The sequence below is a fragment of the Crotalus tigris genome, unplaced genomic scaffold (assembly GCF_016545835.1).
Source record: "Crotalus tigris isolate CLP2741 ecotype Arizona unplaced genomic scaffold, ASM1654583v1 scf7180000020245.1906669, whole genome shotgun sequence".
NCBI lineage: Eukaryota > Metazoa > Chordata > Lepidosauria > Squamata > Viperidae > Crotalus > Crotalus tigris.
In genome coordinates, this window is record NW_024097926.1 from 464,493 (window position 1) to 488,833 (window position 24,341).

The window sequence follows — 24,341 nt, forward strand, 5'->3', positions numbered from 1 at the left end:
TTATGGCAGTTGCAGCCTCCCCATGGTCATGTGATCAAAATTTGGTTGCTTGCAAACGGTTCGTATTTATGAACACATCGTCCCAGGGTTACGTGATCCCCTTTTGTGACCGTCTGACAAGCAAAGACACTGGGGAAGCCAGATTCGCTTAACACAGTGGTTCTCCACCTGTGGGTCGGGACCCCATTTGGGGTCGAACGACCATTTCACGGGGGTCGCCAAACAACGCAGTCCGCCATTTCCCCTCCCTTTTCCTTAGCTGTGCTGCTCCCTTTTATTCTATTGGCTTTTGAAAGCCAATAGAATAGACTCTCTTGAATAGAGTCTAATTCTATTGGCTTTCCAAAGCCAATAGGAATTGTCCAGGCTGTCTCTGCCCTGCTGAGCCCGCCAAAAGCCCCATTCTGCAAACGGTGCTGCACCAGTTGAGTAGTCCTCGACTTACCACCGGTTGAGTAGTCCTCAACTTACAACCGGTTGGGGGTCGCAGCATTAAAAAGGTTGAAACCACTGGCTTAACAACTGCAGTGATTCAAATAACTAGGACAAGAAAGGACTTAAAATGGGGAGCAAAACTCACTTCACAAATGTGTCACATCCCAACAGAAATTTTGAGCTCAACTGTAGACATAAGTCAAAGGACTACCTGTACGTTCGGAGGCCACTGCTCTGTCTGGCCTTAAGGTAGGACTGGGACCTCAGTCAGAGCCTTTCTGGCTAGGGATGATGGGAGCTGAAGTCCTCCTCTCCCACCATCCAGGCACTCACCAGGATTTTGCTGAAGGAGCGGTATTCAAGGTGGGTGAGATGTTCTGCCAGCTCTCCTGACTCCAGGTGGTCGAAAAGCAGTGACATCTTGCGCTTCTTTTGTGCAATGGGGTGACGTTGTGTCACTTGTCTCTTCCACTTGTAAGTCGGGCTGGATGGAGGAATCCCCCCCCAAAACAAAACCATCCTGAATTCAACAACTCAAAAAGGAAAAAAAATAAACTGAAATAGTCATCAAGAACATCAACAATATTCGTTGAAGCACCTCTCACCTTAACATCCGCTAGAGTCCAAGCCAACTGTCTGAATTTTTGCCCAACCTGCTTAACTTGGTTACTAAATTAACCTATTTCCTGAGTTTGTACAATGGCCTGAATCGTCAACTCTCTAACTGGAATGGGCTTCCCCCAACATACCCATCTTCCCCTTGTTCTCTGCTCTGTTCATACATCTTTCTTTTTTTGGTAATCATATTGATATATTATGTTGTGTTCTTTTTTTATTGTTTATTACAGGGGTCTCCAAATTTGTCAGCTTTAAGACTTGTGGACTTCAACTCCCAGGATTCCTCAGCCAGCATGCTGGGAATTGAAGTCCACAAGTCTTAAAGTCGCCAGGTTTGGAGAGTCCTGATTAATTGTATCATTCTTTTATCTTACTTCTGTTCATACCCTTTTCATTTCTTCCCCTTTATTGTAGTAGAGAAGCCTCAGAGCGAGATAGGCGGCAAATTAATTTAACAAATAAATAAATACAGAGCCACTCCAAGTCCAACAAACCATCCAATCTCTTGCCCAACGAATCACATTTGGTGTTACATCCAGCCAAAAGTAATCCTAAATCAGTGGTTCTCCACCTGTGGGTCGGGACCCCATTTGGGGTCGAACGACCATTTCACGGGGGTCGCCAAACAACGCAGTCCGCCATTTTTTTCCCCCTTTTCCTTAGCTGTGCTACTCCCTTTTATTCTATTGGCTTTTGAAAGCCAATAGAATAGACTCTCTTGAATAGAGTCTAATTCTATTGGCTTTCAAAAGCCAATAGGAATTGTCCAGGCTGTCTCTGCCCTGCTGAGCCCGCCAACAGCCCCATTCTGCAAACGGTGCTGCACCAGTTGAGTAGTCCTCAACTTACGACCGGTTGAGTAGTCCTCGACTTACGACCGGTTGGGAGTCGCGGCATTAAAAAGGTTGAGAACCACTGTCCTAAGTGAAACCGGAAGTGCTGTGGGAGGATCAGAAGAGATATGGACACTCAAGTCCGTTCCTGCCCTTTACCTACACGCTCTCGATATCAATCAGATTGCTGTGTCTTCGGCTTCCTTCCCGTCCAAGAAGTTCCTTCAGCTCCTTGATCTGCTCAGCCAGTTCTGGGTTGAGGTCAAACTCTGCAGGGAAGGCTGAGACCCAGTACCTGTCAGGACGAATAGGCAGGACTTAATACCCCAAAGTGAGGCTCTTCTAGGAAAACAATTTCTCTCCCCACCCAAGAATACATCCCGGATCTTCAGATGAGTTGGATTATCTTCTCTCAAACATCTCAGGCGTTGGCCAAGTTCTGCCTTGCTGGAGGTCTCTAAGCCTATATTTTTTCACATACAAAGCCCAATATGGCACCCTCCAGGATTAGAACGTAGAATAATAAAATTGGAAGGGATCTTGGAGATCTCCTAATCCAGTGGTGGCGAACCTATGGCACGGGTGCCAGAGGTGGCACTCAGAGCCCTCTCTGTGGGCACGCGCGCCGTCGCCGCAGTCCTAGGTCTTCAGCTGGGTTTTATAAAACCTTTTTGCTTTAGGCCTCCGCTGCCATGTACAAAACAACAACAACAGGTTCAATCAGTCAATTTCAATTTCTCGCGGGGAAAAAAAAAAAGATCTTGCAAAGTTGGAATTGATTGATTGAACTTTTTTGCCCCACCCAGTCTGCCGTTACCAATGCACCCACGCTCACCCAATGGGCCACACCCACCCGGCACCCGACGATGCATAAGTGGGTTTTGGGTTGCAGTTTGGGCACTCGGTCTCTAACAGGTTCGCCATCACTGTCCTAGTCCAAGCAGGAAACTATATCATTCTGGACAAATGGCTGTCCAGTCTTTTCTTGAAAACCTCCAGTGATGGAGCACCCACAACTTCTGGAGGCAGGTTGTTCCACTGATTAATTGTTCTAACTGTCAGAAAATTTCTCCTCAGTTCTAGGTTGCTTCTCTCCTTGATAGGTTTCCGCTTGTTACCTCTTTTCCTGCCCTCAGGTACTTTAGAGACTAGGTTGATGCCCTCTGTGACAGCCTCTCAAATATTGGAACCCTGATATCATGTCATCCCTAGTTCTTCTTTTCATTAAACTAGACATACCCAATTCCTGCAACGTTGTTCTTCGTATGTTTTAGCCTCCAGCCCCCTAATCATCTTTGTTGCTCTTCTCTGCACTCAACATCTTTTTTTAATTGTTGACCCTTCTCTTGAGTTAACCCCATCAAGTCAATCTTCCTGGAACAACAGTTGGTGGTGCCTTAATTCCATAAGAAAACAGGGAGCTGAGGACAAAAAAGGGTTTCTTTCCATTATGGGGCTAACACTCTAGAACAGAGGTCTCCAACCTTGTCAACTTTAAGCCTTGTGGACTTCAACTCCCAGCATGGCTGCCTGGCTGGGGAATTCTGGGAGTTGAAGTCCACAAGTCTTAAAGTTGCCAAGTTTGGAGACCCCTGTTCTAGAAGGACTTCCCCCCAAGAAGCTATTTCGACCCCCTTGTGAACAAATGAAGGGGTCAGCAGCCAAAAAACAGCACTCCATCAAAGCTGTACACCAGGGGTAGGCAACCTTGGCTCTTTTATGACTGGTGGACTTCAACTCCAGAATTCCTGAGCCAACGTAGCTCAGCTTGGAAACCTCTCCCTTTCCCCTCAGCATGGCTGGCTCAGGAATTCTGGGAGTTTATTTATTTATGAGACTTATATACCGCTTTAAGTGCAAGCACTCTCTAAGCGGTGTACACCAGTAAGCAATGTATATATATATATATTTACATTGCCCCCAACAATCTGGGTCCTCATTTTACCTACCTCGGAAGGATGGAAGGCTGAGTCAACCTGAAGTTGACCTGAGTTGAAGTCCATGTCATAAAAGAGCCAAAGTTGACTACCCCTGCTGTACACAGAGCTAACCTTCTGATTGCCTCCATCTTGCTTCTCCCCAGAACTATGTTCATGCATTCCCAGCCACTCACCTGATTAGATGGCAAGTTTTAACGGGCAGAGAGCTGTTTTCTGATCCGCGAGACTCTTGATAAGTTCAGGACAGAATTAAGGAGCAAATAAAAGAGGGAATAGGCATATGTATTTCTCTGCCTTGCTTCCATATGCAAATAGTTCTTGACTTACAGCAGTTCACTTAGTAAATTCATTTAGTTCAAAGTTAACAATGTGACTGGAAAAAGTGACCTATGACCGTTTCCCACACTTACAACCATTGCAGCATCCTCATGGCCATGTGATCAAAATTCAGACGCCTGGCAACTGACTCACATTTATGACGGTTGCCGGTGATGTGATCCCCTTTTGTGACCTTCTGACAAGCCAAATCAATGGGGAAGCCAGATTCATAACTGCAATGATTCACTTAACAACAACAACAATAACAACAACAATAATAATAATAGAAATAGAAAGACTGTGGCAAAAGCAAGCAAGAGTAGTACCAATAGTAATAGGCTCGTTGGGTGCAATCCCAAAACTGGAGCACCACTTGAACACCATTGGCATTGACAAATTCGCTATTAGTCAATTGCAAAAGGCGGCCTTACTAGGAACTGCTTCCATCCTGCGACGATACCTGTAATAGCATCAAACATCCACATCTGCCTATCCCAAGTCCTGGGTAAGGACTCGATAGGTAGACAAAATGCCAAATCCAGTCTGAACATCTGGCTGACTCTGCGATGATCCATAATCATAATAAAATTGGAAGGGACCTTGGAGGTCATCTAGTCCAACCCCCTGCTCAGGCAGGAAACCCTATACCATTTCGGACAAATGGCTGTGGCAAGAAAGGTCGTAAAACGGGGCAAAACTCACTTAACCAATGTCTCACTTAGCAACAGAAATTCTGGGCTCAATTGTAGTCGTAATTTAAGGGCTACCTGTATTTGGGTTTGTTTTCATTCGTGCATTCAGCCCCAAACTATGTTCCACAAAATACAACGATCTCCTAGTCGAGCAGGAGGTTAGACTAGAAGATCTCCAAAGTCCCACCCAACTCTGTTATTCTGTTATTCTAAGGAACAACCAATGCCTAATCAAATAAGCTGTGCCATTCCAAGAGAATTGCAGAACATGCAAGAGAATGGCTGTGGTGTCACAACAGTCATAATTCTACGCGCTTAATCCAACCAGTTGTGCGAACATAAGCCCTGTGCTTTGCGCAGGCATCTTAAGTCTTGTCACCTTGCAGGGAAGATGAGTAAAATATAAAAATGTAATAAATAAAAAATTAAACTGGACAGCGTCAGATCCAGGAGCCGAGATTTAGTATTCCGGAGATGTTCAAGCTATCCGTGTCTGATCTCTCTTTCCATTTAATTCATACAGCAAATTATATTACTGTAAAATCTCAAGCTAACAGCTTTGGGATTTAACAGACCAACGTTGAGTTCTCAATTTTTTTTCTTTGCTAAAGAATGGGAGAGTTCATTCTGCTACAGTCAGTGAAAAGCAGATAATCATAACTTAAATGTAAATCAGAATACAACATTTTTTAAAAAATCATAGTCATTTGAAGGTTGCAAAAACAAGGGACAGATACAAAGCAGAGAGGATGCAGGCTAGCTCATTAGAGGCTGTCCTTGACTTGTCATTCATTTAGTGACTGTTCAAAGTTACAAGTCACACAAGTGATTTAGGACCAGTCCTCACACTTACAACCATTGCAGCATCCCTGTGGTCACGTGATCAACATTTGGGTGCTTGGTAAGCAGCATGTATTTATGACAATTTAAACTTTACAGCATCCTGTGGGGTCAGGTGATCACCATTTGCCAAGATTGAGAAAAACAGAATACAGAATGACAGAGTTGGAAGGGACCTTAGAGGTCATCTAGTCCAACCCCCTGCTCAGGCAGGAAACCTATACCATTTCAGAGAAATGGCTGTCCAGTCTCTTCTTAAAAACTTCCAGTGTTGGAGCATTCACTGCTTTTGGAGGCAGGTTGTTCCACTGGTTAATTGTTCTAACTGTCAGGAAGTTTCTCCTTAGTTCTAGATTGCTTCTCTCCTTGATCAGTTTCCATCCCTTGCTTCTTGTCCTGCCTTCATGGGCTTTGTAGAATAGCTTGCCTACAGGCTGTGAGGAACAACAGGCTTCAACTAAACCCGTGTTGTTCAACCTTTCCCACTAGGATGTGTGGCCTTCAGCTCCCAGAATTCCTCTGCCAGCCACGCTAGTTGAGAGAACGCTGGGAACTGAAGTCCACACATCTTAGAAGGGTCAAGGTTGAGAAACACTGCACTAAGTTAACTTAAGTAACAGGCCCCGTCCCAATAACAACCGAAGGGGCAGAACTGAGTGCCAGTCCAAAGGATATATCTGAAGCAGTTTCGCAGCCATCTCGGAAGACGGGATGTACCATGGATGCATCATGAGAAACATACGGACCAGCTGCGGGTCCCGAACCTTGCCCTCATCGTCTGCAAAAAGGGGGAAAAAGCATGTCAGAACCTAAGCCCAGATGAAGCAACCCCTGTGAATGCAGGCCCATCAGATTTAAAACACAATTTGTCATAGTCTGTCTCTCAGCATTCTTTTCCACCAGTTTGTCAAATCCCCCTTCTTCTGAGAGGACGTTTCCAAGTTACAGGTGGTCCTCGAGTTACAACCATTCGTTGATTGATCATTTTCGATGAGACAACAGCAGCACTGCAAAAAGTGACTTAAGACCATTTTTCACTTACAATTGTTGCAGCACCCCATTGTCGCGTGATCACAATTCAGACACTCTGCAACTGACTCATAATGGTTGAGGTGTCCCTGGGTCACGTGATCCCCTTTTGCAAACTTTTGGCCAGTAAAGCCAATGGGGAAGAAGCTCCATTCATTTAACAACTTCAGTGATTCACTTAACAATGGCAAGAAAGATTGTAATATGGGGCAAAATTCACTTAACAACCGTCTTGCTTAACAACAAAAACTTGGGGCTCAATTGTGGTTGTAAATTGAGGACTACCAATGGAATGAAATGGAATGGAATGGAATGGAATGGAATAGAACAGAACAGAACAGAATAGAATATGGAATGGAATGGAATGGAATAGAATAGAATAGAATAGAATAGAATAGAATAGAATAGAATAGAATAGAATAGAATACGAATACGAATACGAATACGAATACGAATAGAAACAGGAAGAAGAATGGAATGGAATAGAGAATAGAATAGAATAGAATAGAATAGAATAGAATAGAATAGAATAGAATAGAATAGAATAGAAGAATGGAATGGAATGGAATGAAAAATAGAATAGAGTAGAATAGAATAGAATAGAATAGAATAGAATAGAATAAGAATTGGAATTGGAATGGATAAGCTTTGAGAGGATAGGATAGATAGAATATATAATAAATATAATAATATAAAACAACACAACAAAAATAATATAATAAATCCAATCTCACCATTTGCACTTATGGTCATTGTTAAAATGGCAATGAGTTCCCCAATCTCCAAACTTCACTTGTAGCCCACTGACTGTGTAGCCCCTAATTAAGCATTATAGTTATGATAAACAGAGCTTGCATTTTATACCCAGCAGTTGCTGGAATTCCTTCATAGTGACTTTTTTTAGATTTTCTTCAATAAAATGAAAGCTACTTCTCAAAACCTAGGCTCATTTAAGGGTTTCCCATCCAGCCTTCTGGGAAGAGAAGCTGGAGCGTCACGTATTGCAACTAACGCAGCTTGCAAGTTTGCAACAGATTTAGGCAGAGAATTGCATCATGTCTGCAATGATGTCATTAGAGAGCTGTCATCCTTACCAAAGGCTTCAATGCATCCATGTAACAGTTCATCCACCGTGCATCCTTTTTCAAGGTCTAGAGTTGCAGACATTTTGGCTCTTGGATCTTCACTCAAAATCAACCCTGCAACTTCTTTAGCAAATAGGGCGACACCTAAAAAAGATTTTAAAAACAAATCCAAACATTAGTGTTTCGTTACACGGATCACAGAGAGCAGGGAGGGGAGATGGAACACTTAAAGATCAAATCTGATTCAAGATGAATAAAAGTATCATAAATATGGGTAGGCCTCAACTTATGCCTTATTCATTGAACAACAGTTTGAAATTATAACAGCCTTGGGGGAAAAATGACTTCTCACTTTTCTCCAAGTTACAACTGTTACATCACTTCTATAGTCATTTGGGTCCTTGACCCACATTTAACAACGGTTGCAGTGTCCCGCAATCACACCATCCTGATTTGTGACTTTCTGACAAGAAAAGTCAATTGGAAAAGCCAGATTCCCTTAATGACCGTGGTAAAAATGATCATAAAATTGGATAATGACTCACTTAACAACCGATCGCTTAGTGATCAAAATTCCAGCCCCAGCTGTGGCCATACATTGAGGACTACTTGTCAATGAGGAATAATACCATAAAGGTTCTGGGCGTGTTAGCTTGCAAAAGAGAAGATGGGGAGAGAGATGATGGTCGTCTTCCAAAATCTGAAGGGTTGTTCAACAGAAGGGAGGTGAGTCTGTTCTTGGATGCTCCATAAATCAGAATTGATGAGTTAACACTGCCATGAAGGCGGTTCAGACTAAACAGCAAGAGGAAAACGTTGATTGTGCTAGTTCCAAGCCAATGGAACAGACTGCCACATGAAATGGGGAACTCCAGGCAGAGCCAAGTGTCAGTGTGAATCCTGAGCTGACCATCGGCTTGGACCAGATGAAGTCTAAAGTCCTTTCTAACTGTATGAATTCCATAAAATAGACTTTACAACCATTAGTTTAGTGACCGTTCCGTTACAATCGCACTGAAAAAGCTGACATGACTGATTTTCACTGAGGACCATTGCAGCGTCCCCGTGGTCACGTGATCAAAATTCAGATGCTTGGCAACTGACTCATATTTATGACAGTTTCAATGATCCTCTTTTAAGACCTTTGACAAGAAAAGTCAAGTGTGAAGCCAGAGTTACTTAACAGTCGTGTTCTTAACAACTGAGTGGTTCAGTTAACAACTGCGGAAAGAAAGGTCGTAAAATGGGGCAAAACTCACTTAATAACTGTCTCAATTAGCAACAGAAATGTTGGGGTCAGTTGTAGTCACAAGTCAAGGACTACCTGTATTTCATTCAGTTATTTCTCCTATAAAAGCAGCTTTGGTAAATCTACCTTCTTCTCAAATTGTTTGAGAATTTCTTTTATGTTTCTCTGGCTGCTTTTTTTTTAAAAAAAAAACAACCCTCCATTTATCGTTAAAATATTGCAAAACAAAGTAAGTTTTAAAAAAAGCAAGATAAAGGAGGCAAACAAAAAAAACCTGCTGTGTTTCCATTTTAAGAGACCCCAGTGAAAAAAGGAAAATTAAATTACATTTACATGATAGATTCTCTATTTCTTTTCCATCTGTATCCACAACCGCCGGGCACCATTTAGCTATTTGAACTTTGCATCGCGCATTAGTAAGAGATGGTACTTTCTAGCTGAGCCCTCAAAACAATATTCCAGATGTCTAAATCTCCTTTTCTCTGTGATAGATTGCATGTGAGGGAGCCATTCCTACTTGAATGGAGTTAAACTTCCATTATCGAGAGATATATATCATCGGTTTTGACACCGCAGCATATTCTCCAATTTTCAGTCTCACACTCTGATATCGGAGGCAAAGTATGTTTTTTCCAATTCGGCGCTAAGTTTATTCTGCTGCGGTGAGTCGGCACCTTAGTAAATGTTGGCATTTCCCCCCCATCATTTTATTACCCTGGAATTATGTTGAACAGAAATATCTGGGGTTTAAGTTCATATATTTTAAATTTTGTTTTGGATTTTTTGATGCATTTCTAATATGCTCGTCCTCAAATTATGACAAAATTGAGCCCAAAATTTCTGTTGCTAAGCGAGACATTTGTTAAGTGAGTTTTGCTCCATTTTATGACCTTTCTTGTCACAGTTGTTAAGCTGATAACATGAATCTGGTTTCCCCCATTGACTTTGCTCATCAGGAGGTCACAAAAGGGGGAATCACGTGACCCCGGGACACTGCGACCGTCATAAATATGAGTCAGTTGCCAAGCACCTGAATTTTGATCACATGATCATGGGGATGCTGCAAAGGTTGTAACTGTGAAAAACGGTCATAAGTTACTTTTTCAGTGGCGTTGTAACTTTGAACTTTAACATGTTGTGTGAATGCAAAAACTGACACTGATGACATGGAGGAATCGGGCCCCTGAGTAATAAACTTAGGAAGAGAAATTCCCAATAAGTTTCTTCTCTGCTCCGGAGCCCATAGTATTCATCCTTGAGTGCAAAAGGAGACTTGAAAGTCACAGTGACTTCACTTTGCTATCTTGCACGGAGATGCTGTTTAAAAGGAAAGCAGCTGCTTCACACATCGCAAACACTTTGTGCCAACGCAATCAGTGTGAGGGTAACACTAGCCAGCTACGTCTTCTTGACATTTTCTCTGAAGGAGGATACTGCCATTCAAACTATATGGAGAGTCCTCAGCTTCCTGGCGACTCCTCCATCTGAATTTCTAAAGATATGGTTTTATTTTAGAAAAACCAGTGGGAAGTCAGCCTACAGAAAAAAGCTCAACTCAACTTTTTGTGCCTCAGGACACCCAGACAGATTTCTAGTTATTCCTAGACAACAGCAATGAGGACAAATGTACAAATCTTTGTTTGGCAATGAGGTATATTTCATTGAAAATTTTACACCAGAAAGGTTTAAGTCTTTGAAGTGGGTGGCCATAACAAATAGTTCCTTGGGAACTATTATTCCTTACCTATTGTTCCTTACCTATTGTGGGTAAACATGCCCAAATCCAGTCTAAACATCAAGCTGACTGCAACGGAGAACCAGAACTTAAGAACTGTTGATAAGAAAGACAAAAAAATCTGGATAGTGGGTGTTCCTGGGGACAGCAAGAAGAGAAGAGAAAGACCAGGAGAAAATCATAAAATGCAAAGATTTGCAAATAGGAATGGAACATCTATGGCAAAAGAAAGCAAAAGTAGTCCCAATAGTAAGAGGCGCCTTGGGTGCAATCCCAAAACATCTGGAGCATCATTTGAACACCATCGACATTGACAAATTCACCATTCATCAATTGCAAAAGGCAGCTGTATAATGCCTTGGTAAGACCACATTTGGAATATTGCATCCAGTTTTAGTTGCCACGATATAAAAAAAAAATGTTGAGACTCTAAGAAAGAGTGCAGAGAAGAGCAACAAAGACGATGAGGGGGCTGGAGAATAAAACATACAAAGAGCGGGTGCAGGAATTGGGTCTGTCTAGTTTAATGAAAAGGACTGGACGCAGGGGTGTCAAATTGCCAGCCCGCGGGCCGGATACGTCACGCCATATCTGCACTAATCTAAACAAGATTTAGCACCAGTAACCTTCCAGTAAAATTTTCAAAATTAATTTTAATTCTGCTTTGTAAAGGACACAGCCATTTAATGAGTGCCCCCGATGCCAGGCATTCCAAATGGCAAACATCTGGCCACTCCCTCTTAGAACCGCTCTTCTGCCAAAACGAGGTGCTGGGGATGATGGGAGATGAAGTCTGCCACAACCTACTGGCTGGGGGAAAGGAGTACCCACCCTCTATACCAGAGAGTGCTTAGACCTTTGGCCGAGAAACGAAGACAAAGCTGGGTTAAAAAGTGGCCTTTTGGAGGCAAAGTCGCCAAGTGTCCACCCCCAGCGTCAATTTTCTCAATAAACCAGATTTCTCGCTGCCCACCAGCTGTGAAAGGGCCTTTGAAGCTGAATTAATTAGTGGAAAGGCTGATTAGCCATCCATTAATGGATGATCTTTTGGCAAATGCCACAGGATAAACGTAGAACCCTTAGGGGAGAGATGTAAATTGGGGTTGTGTCTGATGTGTGTGCGAATTCTTCGTCTCATGGGTGGGCAACTGGCCTTGCTCCCAACCAGGGCAGGTTCTCACAACGCATCAAACCCAGTTAGCAAAAGGAGGAGGAGCCCCGCGGCCTGCAAAGTGGCACCCTTTAAACCCAGATGTTTTTCTCTCCTGCTTGACTGTGTATGAACTGGCCTCCAGATCCGCTTAGTTTTTCAAACTCCTCTGTGCACTACGACGGCCAGATGAAATCCAGCATTGTGTGGAAGAGGTTGTGGGAACTCACTGGAAAAGACCCCAGACAAAATTGCCAGTCCTGGTCGTCCTTGACTTACAACCATTTGTTAAGCAGCCATTCGAAGTTACAACAGCACTGAAAAAAGTGACTTGCAAGTGGTCCTCACACTTACGACCGTCGCAGCTTCCCCATTGTCACGTGATCAAAATTCGGGCACTTGGCAACAGCCGGTTGCAGTGTCTCGGGATCATCTGATCGCCGTTTGTGATCTTCACAGCCGGCTTTTGATGAGCAAAATCAATGGGGGAAGCCGGATTCAGTTAACAACCGCACTGATTTGCTTAACAGCCATGGCACAAGGTCATAAAATCAGGCACAACTCACTTAGCAACTGCTTTGCCAGTCCCAACTGTTGTAAGTTGAGGACTATGAGAAAGACTCCTGTTTTATGCCCCTTGTTCAGGCATTTGAGACATCCCCAGGGCCAAGCTGAGCTAGAAGGACTTCTAGCCCCAGCTCCATTTTGTCTCTCTTTAAATCTGTGCTTGATTTAGAAGCAAGAGGACTAGCAACTTACTTTTCGAAGAGAATAGCAGCAAAGCACATACATTGCAGGCAAAAGTAGTATAAGAAACCTTAACTAATCAGACAAATAGCTCTGATATGCAGCTCTCCAGAGATTCCATTTAACTCTCAACCCCACAAATTAAATTATATTTACATGTAGTCCTCAATTTACGACCACAACTGGGACCAGAATTTCAAGCAAGGTGGTTATTAAATGACTCATGTCCGAGTTTACCTGTTTTGCCATGGCTCTTAAGTTAATCGCTTAACGCCCTTAACTCTGCTTGTTGGAAATTGGCCAGGCAAGTTGCAAATAACGATCACATGATCCTGGGATGCCACAACCATTGTAAATACACGCTTGTTGCCAAGCGCCCAAATTTTAATCACGTGACTGTGAGGATGATGCCACCATCTCAAGAGCAAGGCATCAGTCATAACTTCAGTTTTGGTCACCACGATGTAAAAAAGATGCTGAGACTCTAGAAAGAGTGCAGAGAAGAGCAACAAAGACGATCAGGGGACTGGAGGCTAAAGCATATAAGGAAAATTGCTGGAATTGGGTATGTCTAGTTTAATGAAGAGAAGGACGAGGGGGGACAGGATAGCAGCGTTCCAGTATCTCAGGGGCTGCCCCAAAGAAGAGGGAGTCAAGCTATTCTCCAAAGCACCGGAAGGCAGGACAAGAAGCAACGGATGGAAACTAATCAAGGAGAGAAGCAACCTAGAACTAAGGAGAAACTTCCTGACAGTGAGAACAATTAATCAGTGGAACAACCTGCCTCCAGAAGCGGTGAATGCTCCAATACTGGAAGTTTTTAAGAAGAGACTTGACAGCCATTTGTCCGAAATGGTATAGGGTTTCCTGCCTGAGCAGGAGGTTGGACTAGATGACCTCCAAGGTCCCTTCCAATTTTATTATTATTATCATCATCATCATCATCATCATCATCATTCCTTTTCTCAGGGCTGTTTAACTTCAAATAGTTGCTCCATTCTAGCCAAACGTTCTGCTTCCAGCACGTCTGAAGTCAAAAAACTTTGCACATGGTTTGCAAACTGGTGTGACACCTCCAAATATATTTTAGAAACAGCTACTTTTGGGGGAGTGCTCTTGGGATGTGCTCAGGGTGTCATTTCTGGGAGGAAACCTCTCCTGGTTGCACCAGTGTTGCTTCAGAGTGAAGGCGTCAAAGAGTGCAAGAAAATTGTCATGTGTTGTGCAAAAACAAACTGCAGTGGTTCACAGCCACACCTACAACTCTTGCGGCACTTGCTTAGGAAAGAAAAGGAGGGGAGGAAGAAACATTTTCTGTGTGCAGAAACTCACTGCAACAGAGCACAGTTCTCTTGCACAAAGTTAAACAACAACACTTGGAGCACTTGACTGAGGGCAGTCTTCCCCAGAGTGCTCCTTTCCCAACCAACTGGATTACAGTTCCCAGCATTCCTTCTGCTAGGAATTAGTTAAGCAGATTTGCAGCTGCTTAGACCTTGGATGGGAGACCACTAAGAAATCCCAGAGAATGGAAAGCTACCGGGAAAGTGAAAAAAAAATCCCAGAAAAATGTAATATGGGTAGTCCTCGACTTATGACCATAATTGAGCCAATTGAAATGGAAATGGACTGGTCACATAGCAGGAAGAACCGATGGCCGGTGGACCAAAGCGGTCATAGAATAGCAATAGCCCTTAGACTTACATACCGCTTCATGGTGCATTACAGCCCTCTCTAAGCAGTTTGCAGAGTCAGCATTATTTGCCCCCTGCAACCATCTGGATCCTCATTTTACCGACTTCGGAAGGATGGAAGGCTGAGTCAACCTTGAGCAGATCAGGACCAAAGTCCTGAGTGTGAGCAGTGATTTAGCCTGCAACGCTGCATTCTAACCATTGCATTCCCCACGGCTCTTAGAATGGATCCCACTTGATAAAAAGGTGTCCACAAAAGAGACCTAAAACAAGATGGATCGACAACATCAGGACGGGTTGCGGATCCAATTGGCAAAGGAAAGCCCAGGACCGTATTGGTTGGAAACATGCGGAAGAGGCCTTCATGCTGCAGTGGATGGACAACGGCTAAAATGATGATGGTGATGATGATGATGATGATGATGTTGACGATGATAGAGTGTGGCCGTCAAACTTCAAAATCAAATTGTAACTTCGAATAGTCCGTAAGCAACCGGTCATAAGTCAAGGACTACCTGTATCTATTGCTTAGCTCCTGGGAAACTTTGTTATTAATATTTAGGAAGGCAAAAAAACACGAACCTCTCAAATATTCAGATAAAACTCTGCCCTCGGGGACTGAAGTTATTACTGCCTCCAGAGCTAAAAATACCTTTTAAAAAAGCAGTTTTTGCAAGCTCTGACTTGGCTATTCAATTTTATTTTTATTTTTTTTTTTTTGTCCTGTTTACTCAAAGGTGCAGATTTTGTACTTCCCCAAAAATGCTTACGCAGAACCCAACTCAAACAAAACCCACCAAAAATACAATTTGGAAATGAAATGGGCGTTTGAAAAGATTGATTTAGATAACGTATTTCTTTTTGAGAGTTAAAAAAAAAAACCCATCAAGGATTTCTTTTAGAGGAAAACATATTTCGTGCTATCTCTAAATTCAGTCCCCATCCACCTGGATATTTAAGGAAAAAGTGGGTTTCTATTTCCTCTCAGAAAAACCACATGAAAAACTGATTACTGGACAAAACCTGGAGCAGAACTGCATAGATCAGGAATAAATTGTATACTAATATTTTTTTTTTTTAGTTTAATTTTCAGCAAAAAAAAATTATGGACAGCCTCCGTAAGCAAAGGCATGTAGCGTTAGCAGATTTAAATTCTTTCCTTGCTGACACGGATGTAATGTTTAAAACGTTAAAAAGAAAGAAAGGAAACCAATTATTGCAGCATCGAAACCAAGTGGATTCACAGCGAATTAGGGCATATCCTACAGGTGGTTCTAGACCAGTGTTTCTCAACCTTGACAATTTTAAGGCATGTGGACTTCAACTCCCAGAATTCCACAGCCAGCATTGCTGGCTGTGGAATTCTGGGAGTTGAAGTCCACATGCCTTAAAATTGTCAAGGTTGAGAAACACTGGTCTAGACTTAAGTGAAACTGGATTCCTCCACTGACTTTGCTTGTCAGAAGGTCGCAAAAGGGGATCACATGACCCTGGGGCACTGCAACCGTCGTAAGTATGAATCAGTTGCCAAACGTCTGAATTTTGATCATGTGATCATAGGGAAATTACATAGGTTGTAACTGTGAGAAAGGGTCATACGTCACTTTTTTCAGTGCCGTTGTAACTTTGAACGGTCACTAAATGAACTGTTGTTAAGTCCAGGATACCTGTAGTTTGGGACCATGGGCTTTGTAGTTAAGCCAGACGGAAGTTATCGTCTTGCTTTGTTAACTTGCCTGGGCTAACGCAGCAAATAATGCTGATTTTTTTCCAAAAGGCCAAAGAACCAGACTCCAGCATTAATAATGCAGTAGACAATGTAATTATTCCCTGCCTTTTAAGTCCCAGAAAATGTGTTTTTGGGTCAAGGCTGGCTGCCTCAGCTTACACTCTTGGTTGGCAACTGGGCTGCCTATGAGCCTTAGAATGGCCACGGATTCCTGCCCTTCTTTGGTTATAAGCATCATGACCATCGTAATGTAGCCGGCCTGCTAGAACGACATCCTCTTTATTTAGAAGAATAAATACAGAATAAAAATACAACAACACAGGGCACTTCTCCAGCAGGGTATTTGACTTGGAAGGCTGCCCGCGAAGAAAGCTGGGATTAGAGAAGTGTCTTTGAACCAGATCATTTGTCCCTAGATAAATGTACTTCCCCCCCCTCCCAATCTGACCTCCCTTTTCCAAAAGGGGCAACTGTGTTGTGCGAACTCAACTCGAACAAAACCCACCCAAAAATACAATTTGGAAATGAAACGGGCATTGGAAAAGATTGATTTAGATAACCCATTCCTTTTGGAGAGTTCAAAAAGAAAAAAGCTCAGCGCTTTTTCAAATCCACCAACGGCATAAAGGTCTGTGGAACCACCTCCGCGCGCAGCAGCTTTGCATCCCCCTGCAAGATGCAGGACGGAGAAATTCCCGTGTTTGGGAACAAAGGGCTGCAAGTAGCAAAAGCGGAGCAGTGTTTTCTGGCCTTGCGCCAGCCCGTTCACGCCTCCTCCTACACGTTAAGGCTGCTCTGGTGTCCTTGGAGAACCCTGGTGCAAAGTCACAGGCGTTACACACACACACACACACACACACACACACACACACACATGTGCACGCATCCCCTTGCCTGCTGGAGGAGCTTTCTCCCTCTTCCCTGCGCACCCAGGCACCCTCCCCATCCCGAGCAAGGGAAGCAGCTTTGGAATGGGGAAGAGAGCATCAAGATCCTGAGTTTTGCCAGCGCATGTCGCAGGGCTGGCCGGTGGGAGAAGGGATACCCAGCCTGTCTTGGGGGCCCACAGCTCTCCTTCTTCTCTGGAGGAAATTTGGCAAACGGGGTTCAGTTGCTGGGAGGACGCTGCAGCGCAGGGGATGCACACACCCCGTGGCTGAAATCAAAGGGGATCGAAGTGTGCATTTCAAACTGGGAACTGCATTCATACAAGATGCGGGGTAGGGTGTCTTTGCATCAGGGACAGGCTTTGCTGGAGTCAGCTCTTGAGCCAACCTAGTGAGGAGATGGGGACTTGGGTTGACAGAATAACAGAGGGAAGGGACCCTGGAGGTCTTCTAGTCCAGCCTGCTGCTCAAGCAGGAGACCCTATACCACTCCAGACAAGTCCAGTCTCTTCTTAAAGGCCTCCAGTGATGGAGCACCCACAACTTCTGGAGGCAAGCTGTTCCGCCGGTTTATTGTTCTCTCTGTTAGGAAGTTTCTCTTTCGTTCTAGGTCGCTTCTCTTCTTGATTAGTTTCCCTCCGTTGCTTCTTGCCCTTGCTTTTTTCATTGTCATTGTACCTTTGAATGGTTACTAAATGAACTGTTGTAAATTGAGGACTATCTGTAAGGTCACAGAGGTTGTGCTGCATGTTAAAATAAGAAAAATATGTTGGGAAATCCTAAGAGATCCCACTAAAACAGTGGTTCCCCACCTGTGGGTCGGGACCCCATTTGGGGTCGAACGACCATTTCACGGGGGTCGCCAAACAACGCAGTCTGCCATTTTTCCCCCCTTTTCCTTAGCTGTGCTCCTCCCTTTTATTCTATCGGCTTTTGAAAGCTAATAGAAGAAACTCTCTTGAATAGAGTCTAATTCTATTGGCTTTCCAAAGCCAATAGGAATTGTCCAGGCTGTCTCTGCCCTGCTGAGCCCGCCAAAAGTCCCATTCTGCAAACGGTGCTGCACCAGTTGAGTAGTCCTCGACTTACGACCGGTTAAGTAGTCCTCGACTTACGACCGGTTGGGGGTCGCAGCATTAAAAAGGTTGAGAACCACTGCCCTAAACTAACCAAACTCACTGGGTTTGCCTTGCCTTCAGAGCCACAACAAACCAAAGGACAAACCAAGAGCAAAATTAAGTTGTGTTGCAGGACTGTTCTTAAGTCTCTAACTGCCCTAGGTAAGCATGGCTGTCAGTCACGCCATCCTCACGGAGGAGTTTCACCAAACAACAGAGACAGCAACACCCTGTGAATGTTGCCAAAGCTCTTTGGGGAAAAATGATAAATCAGAATGGAGCTTTGCTGAGTTAGCAGATAGAAACAGCCTTAAAAGAGGAAGGGAAGGTGGGAGAGACAGAAGGAAGGGAAGGGGAAGAAGGAAGGAAGGAAGGAAGGAAGGAAGGAAGGAAGGAAGGAAGGAAGGAAGGAAGGAAGGAAGGAAGGAAGGAAGGAAAGTCTTGGTGCTTTCTGAGCTTGTTTCCTTGTAGACATTTCATTACCCAAGTAGGTATCATCATCAGTGCTCGAAGGGAATGGAGTTTGTAGGGAGGAAGGAAGGAAGGAAGGAGAGTCTTTGTGCTCTCTGAGCTTGGTTGTTTCTTTGCAGACGTTTCATTACCCAACTAGGTATCATCATCAGTGCTACAAGGGAGTGGAGTTTGTAGGGGGGAAGAGGAAGGAAGGAAGGAAGGAAAGAAAGAAGGGGTGAAAGCAAAGGGAAAAAGAAGAAAACTGCCCCAAAAAGAGGCGAACCTGATAGAGATCAGTTTATGGAAATTAAAAAGATGGGATGGGCACCTCACGCGTGGCACTGCTACTGAGTAAAGCAAGAGCCTGGTTCTCATGATGCATTGCCAGACAGGAGAGCAAATGTCCTTTGCAACTTTGCTTGGGTGCTGTTCTCTAAATAAAGGTAATCCTCGATTTACAACTATTTGTTTCGTGACCATTTGAAGTTACAACGGACTGAAAAAAAGTGACTTATGTCAATTTTTCACCCTTACAACCGCTGCAGCGTACAACCCCATAGTTACATGATCAAAATTCAGAGGTTTGGCAACTGACTCGCATCCTTGACGGCCGCAGCATCCCTTTTGCGACTTGCTGACAAGCAAAATCAATGGGGAAGCCAGTTTCACTTCACAATTGTGTGACTAACTTCACCGTTGTAGTGGTTCACACCACAATTGTGGTAAGAAAGGGGCAAAACTCACCTAGCAACTGTCTCACTTAATAACTAAAATTGTGGGCTCACTTGTGGTCGTAACTCGAGGACTACTTGTCCTACTTGCAAGAACATGTGGGAATTGCTATCCCAACCCACATCTCTAAGAGCCTGGAGAAAGGGCTGTGAAGCTCCCACTCCCTTTAGCCATGGAGCTATGCTTTACAACCTGGTCTACTCTACAGGGTTGTTGTGAGGACCAAACAGCAGGCGTATCCCTACCAGCCACAAAGAGAGGCAGGCAGATAAGGAAAGAACTGAGGAAGCAATATCACTGAGATCCAGAAAAGAAATTATTTTTCTGGCTACAGACACCTGGGCAGGACAGACTCAAATCAACCAAGTTTATTCAGCAGCCAACTCCAATTTTTCCAGCACGGCCCACCTTGCAAGGCTGTGAAGTTCACTCAGAACACCCCAAGGATGCTGTGGCTGCATGTACCCAGCAACCTAAGCCAATCTAAAACTACTCGACTTAAATAATTCATTTAGTGACCGTTCCAAGTTACAATGGCACTGAAAAAAGTGACTTATGTCCTTTTTTTCAGACTTACGACCGCTGCAGCATCCCCCAGAGTCACGTGATCAAAATTCAGATGCTTGAAGGTTAGTTCATATTTATGACGAATGCAATGTCGTGGGGTCACGTGATCCCCTTTTGCAGCCTTCTGACAAGTGGGGAAGCCGGATTCACTTAATAACTGCAGTGATTCACTTAACGACTGTGGCCAGAATGGTCGTAAAATGAGGCAAAACTCACTTGACAAATGTCTCACTTAGCCGCAGAAATCTGGTGCTCAGTTGTGGTCATACGTCGAGGACTATCTGCGTTTTGCAGTTTGGAGTCGTCCGAACCCTGCATGCATCAGCCCCAACCACAAATGTTTCTTTGGAACTGCCCACTTCTAGGACCCCACAACTCGCTTCGACCAAAGCTCTGAGGGTTTCAGGTGTCATGGGAACCCACCCCGGGCAAGGCAGGAAAGAGATCCAGGCCCAGTGTGGGTTTGTTCCAGCCTGATCAGCTTCCGTCCCACTCCAGCCCCACGCAGAAATTGCAATCTCTTTGTATGGTGGAGCAAGATTATTATTAATCTTTTAAAGCAAGCCTTTGTGCTCGGAAATGGTGGGTTAGCAGAGTTATTTTTAGGCCTCTGTGTGTGTGTGTGTGTCGCTTTGGGGGCTCCAAACTGCTGGCACAGAAGCCAAAACATCCAGGACTCCTGTTCCAACAACACCATGTTCTGCAAAGCACCCTTCCTTTGCACGCACGTGTGCACAAACACACACGCACAGACACAAGTCTTGCAACCGATACTCAACCTGGTTGTCCCTGTTGCATGCGATTTAAATTTCCCTTCTCTCTTCTCCTTCCCACTGACCCTCCTCCAAGGCCTTGTTGCAAAAGACCAGCCTTTGAACTGCCACACTGAAAAGCAGGACTTCCTCACAACCTCTCTCTCATACACACAAGCGCACAGCCGAGCACACTGTTGTGGACAGATTGTGTGGCATCAACATTTATCAACACAGGCAGCTGCTCCTTGCCAAAAAAAACCCCTAGAGGACACATGGAAGGCATATGTCGCACGGAAGAGGGGAGCAGAGACGCTTTTCATTGCCCAAAGAAAAGAAACCAGGAATCTTGGTTTGTCTGCTCCAAACCACTTCCCACTGGGGCATGGGCTCCCTTGAGATGCATTCTTCTTCGCATGGCAGAGATGCAGTCATTTTTATACACCGGGCTCCACGCTGCATTGCACACGGTCTGACCACGCACACACACACACACCCTCCACAAGACACACACCGCCAAGGATGGCACCCCAGGGTGCGCGCGAGGAGCTTCTCCTGCCACATCACCCCGAGCAACACAAATCTTAAATTCACAATCCGCACAAACAGCCTAGAAGTGAAGGGGGGGGCACAATGCCCAAATCAGGTCGCTTTATTCAGGTGTGCACACTCGGCACAGGGGAAGCAACCTGCACAAGTGTGTCTTTGACAGACACACATCCGATAGATGGTTAATAAATCCCTGGTTTCTGTTTTAACAAAAGCCCGGTGAGAATTCCCTTGCTTCCTTTCACACGCCCACTTGGCTAGAAAAAAAAAATGAGCCGCTGCTGGGATTTTTTTTAAAAAAAAAAGGGGGGGGGAAGCGGAGAGGAAAAGGGGGGTCGGGAGAATTATCCTTTTTTAATCCATTTTGCCCATCAGGACACGCTCAGGTCAGCTTCGCTTCTATTTGGGGGTTGGTTTCCGCGTGGCCGCCTCTTGCACGGATCTCCATAGCCGAGAGTGCCCGCAAAGACCCCGGCGGGTGTGTTCGCACAACCACACCGTCCAGGTCAGCGAAAGGCCAAGCGGCAGCGGCAGCCGCCGCTGCCGATCCTGCAAGGAAGGCTCCGTTAGCCTAACCCGCCCTCGGGAGATGCAGCGGTCGTGGGAAGCCGGCCGGGTCAAGTCAAGTTCAGGGCGACGGAGGAAGAGCCGAGAGAGCGGCTTCCGTGACCCGCGGGGCTGGACGTTGCGCGGGGCAGGCGAGGAGCCAGCAGCGTTTCCCCGAAAGCCCAACCAAGTTTCCCACTCCTCTCCGGAGAAGGGCCCGACCCTTCCCCTAAAAGCCCCGGCGGGCTGCGCTTTAGCGGTGGAGCTTGCATTCGCTCAGCTGGGAGCGCAAGAAGGGGGGCAGTACTCTGTGCATGCCCAGAGGCTCGCTTCCCCGGTGGGACTGCCTCCCGCTTGCCGTCCCATCCCCGCGATCCCCTCTCGCGCTTCGAGGCGGCGAGGGGTCCGACCCCTCCAGCCTGTCCGTCTCCCTCCTCGGGCACCCAGCGCGGCACTCTGCTCACGCCCAGAGATACCCTCGCCCCGACGTCCCTCCCCCCTCCCCAGCACAGGACAGCGCCCCTCTCCCGCTGCCCCGCGCCGGCCGCTGGCTCACTCACCGGCTCCGGAGCGGTTCGTCCTGCCCGCCCGGTTGCCCTTCCGCCCGGCTGCAGCCGAGCCCGGGACGCGCAGCCTCGGCTCGCCCGCGGAGGCAGGCGGGGGGCGGAGAGGAGGGGGCGATCCCAGGCGCGTCCCCGCCTCGCCTCGCCTCCCTCGCCCTCCCGCCCGCGCCTTGGCCTCCAGTCGCCGCCCGTCGCCCAGCCGGTCGGAGGAGCGGAGAGGAGAGGAGCGCAGTGCGCAAGGAAGGGAGGCGGGACCCCCTTGAAAGAGGAAGGGAGGGGAGAGGAGGGGGCGCCGGGGGGAGAGCAGCACCGTCAGACACCCCCCTCCCACTTCCCCGCTCCTGCGTCTCCTTTCTGCCTCCGGAAAGGGCAAGAGTGCCTCTAGGCGTACGCAGAGCGCTTCCTCTTGTCTGCGCAGGGAGCACCTGCAACCGCTCCGCTCCCCCCCCCCAGGCGTCCCCACGCGTGGAAGGAGCCCCACCCAGCAGCAGTGTAGGAAGCTGGGCGTGTGCGAGTCGTGCAACGTTGCTCACTGGAACCCCGGTTAAGGAAAGGTAGGTACACACCACAAAACCCAATAAGTAGGCTACAAAAGGAGACCCACGGAGTTTAGCGCAGTGTGTAAACGCAGTCTGTATGCAAGGGGGTGTTAAGTGCCCCGGCTCGGAGTTGTGTGGATCTCCTGTGGTCCGTTGGCACGTGTTGAAATCAAGTCCCCAGTGTTGCGGTTGCAGAGCCTGACCTACTTCACACTGTTGTGCAAAAACAATGCCAGCTTCCCCCCAGAAGCTAAATCACAAACAACCCGGATTTTCTTTTCATTCCAACGTGACCTCCTCCTGCTCCTTCAAACCTGCATTTATTTCTTACTGAAGTTTAAGGTATGAGAGCTGCGTTCACATGACCCATGTAAACTTGCACCAAGATCCTGAAAGGTCTGGGCTGGATTCCCAAAGCACCCTACAGCCAAGGAAAAGCTAACCCCAGACAAGCATGTGTGAATGCAGCTGCAAAGGTGTTTTGTTTTTTTTTTAACCTGACCTGGTTAGCCATGTTGGATGCAAGCTACTGTAGAAACCCTCTCTGGGCAGTTACCTGGTGGAGATGTTGGAGGAGGAAACGCAGTCACGCCTCTTTCCTTAAAAAGCAAAACAAGGTGCCAGTCCTCATGGCTTGAAAACAATTCGGCTACGGAGGGATCCTTATCCTTAAGTCCCGTGGTGTCCTTGTCTGCAGGTGGTGCTACAGCTTCGCTCTCCCACAGCAACGTGGGCAACACACCCTCCATTGTGGGAGTTTGCACACCTGCATGCTCCTACATTTGCAGGGAATCAGAAATGCCTCCAATCGCAAAACCTTTTCACTCTGGGCAAATGTCACAAACACATATATATGCATGTGTATGTATGTATATGTATGTATGTATGTATATGGACACACACAAAACACACTGAGGATGTGCAGAGGCCAGGGAAACTAAAAATTAAGGGAAGAGAGATTCAGGTATGTTGAATGGAGCCGGTGGGCTGTTGCAGCCCCCTCCCCAGTTGGGAAGCCGGCACAATGCGGATCCCCGGGGGTCCCGTGCCTGCCTTACAATTTGGCCTTCCAGGCTGCTCCGGTTGTCATGGCAACTGGCTCAGAGCTGGGAGAGGGGGGGGGGCTGGAGGGCCGGGTCCTAATTCAGCTGCATCTACCTTCCTGCCAGTCCCAAACGGTGCCATCTGCCATGACGCAGGTGAAGGTGTGTGAGAAACGGTGCCCCCTTTGTTCCTTACCTTCTGCGGTGGTTCTTCTGGGTCTCCTTCACAAGACCTAGGTTGGCAGCGCCTGGAGCAGCCTGAGTTTGGGCTCCACATACAGGGAAGCATCAATCAAGCCAAAGAGCAAAACCAAGGCTTATCCCTAACCGAGATCAGCTCCTTGTGAAAATGCAGCTGCCCGAATATTTGAGGCTTGCTCAGGTGTGGTACACACCATCTCTGCTAAGTTCAGCCCAAACAACACGATCACCTTAAATCAGTGGTTCTCAACCTGTGGGTCGGGACCCCATTTGGGGTCGAACGACCATTTCACGGGG

At 46.0% G+C, this 24,341-nt stretch overlaps 1 protein-coding gene across 2 annotated transcripts in view; it reads right to left on the reverse strand.

Annotated features, from left to right (window-relative positions):
- Window positions 1-22,496, reverse strand: part of RASGRP2 (RAS guanyl releasing protein 2) — a 46,914-nt gene extending 24,418 nt beyond the window's left edge. The window contains exons 1-6 of one of the 2 annotated variants that reach the window (XM_039366148.1): window positions 22,259-22,496; window positions 7,800-7,934; window positions 6,352-6,454; window positions 4,000-4,062; window positions 2,050-2,181; window positions 769-919 (exon numbers count right to left, since the gene is read on the reverse strand). In XM_039366148.1, coding sequence (XP_039222082.1) covers window positions 769-919; window positions 2,050-2,181; window positions 4,000-4,062; window positions 6,352-6,454; window positions 7,800-7,872 — 522 coding nt within the window. In that variant the 5' untranslated portion in view covers window positions 7,873-7,934; window positions 22,259-22,496. Of the gene's footprint in view, window positions 1-768; window positions 920-2,045; window positions 2,184-3,999; window positions 4,063-6,351; window positions 6,455-7,799; window positions 7,935-22,258 lie in introns of those variants that run through there. The other variant, XM_039366149.1, reaches the window with a different exon arrangement.
- Window positions 22,497-24,341: the final 1,845 nt, after the last annotated feature.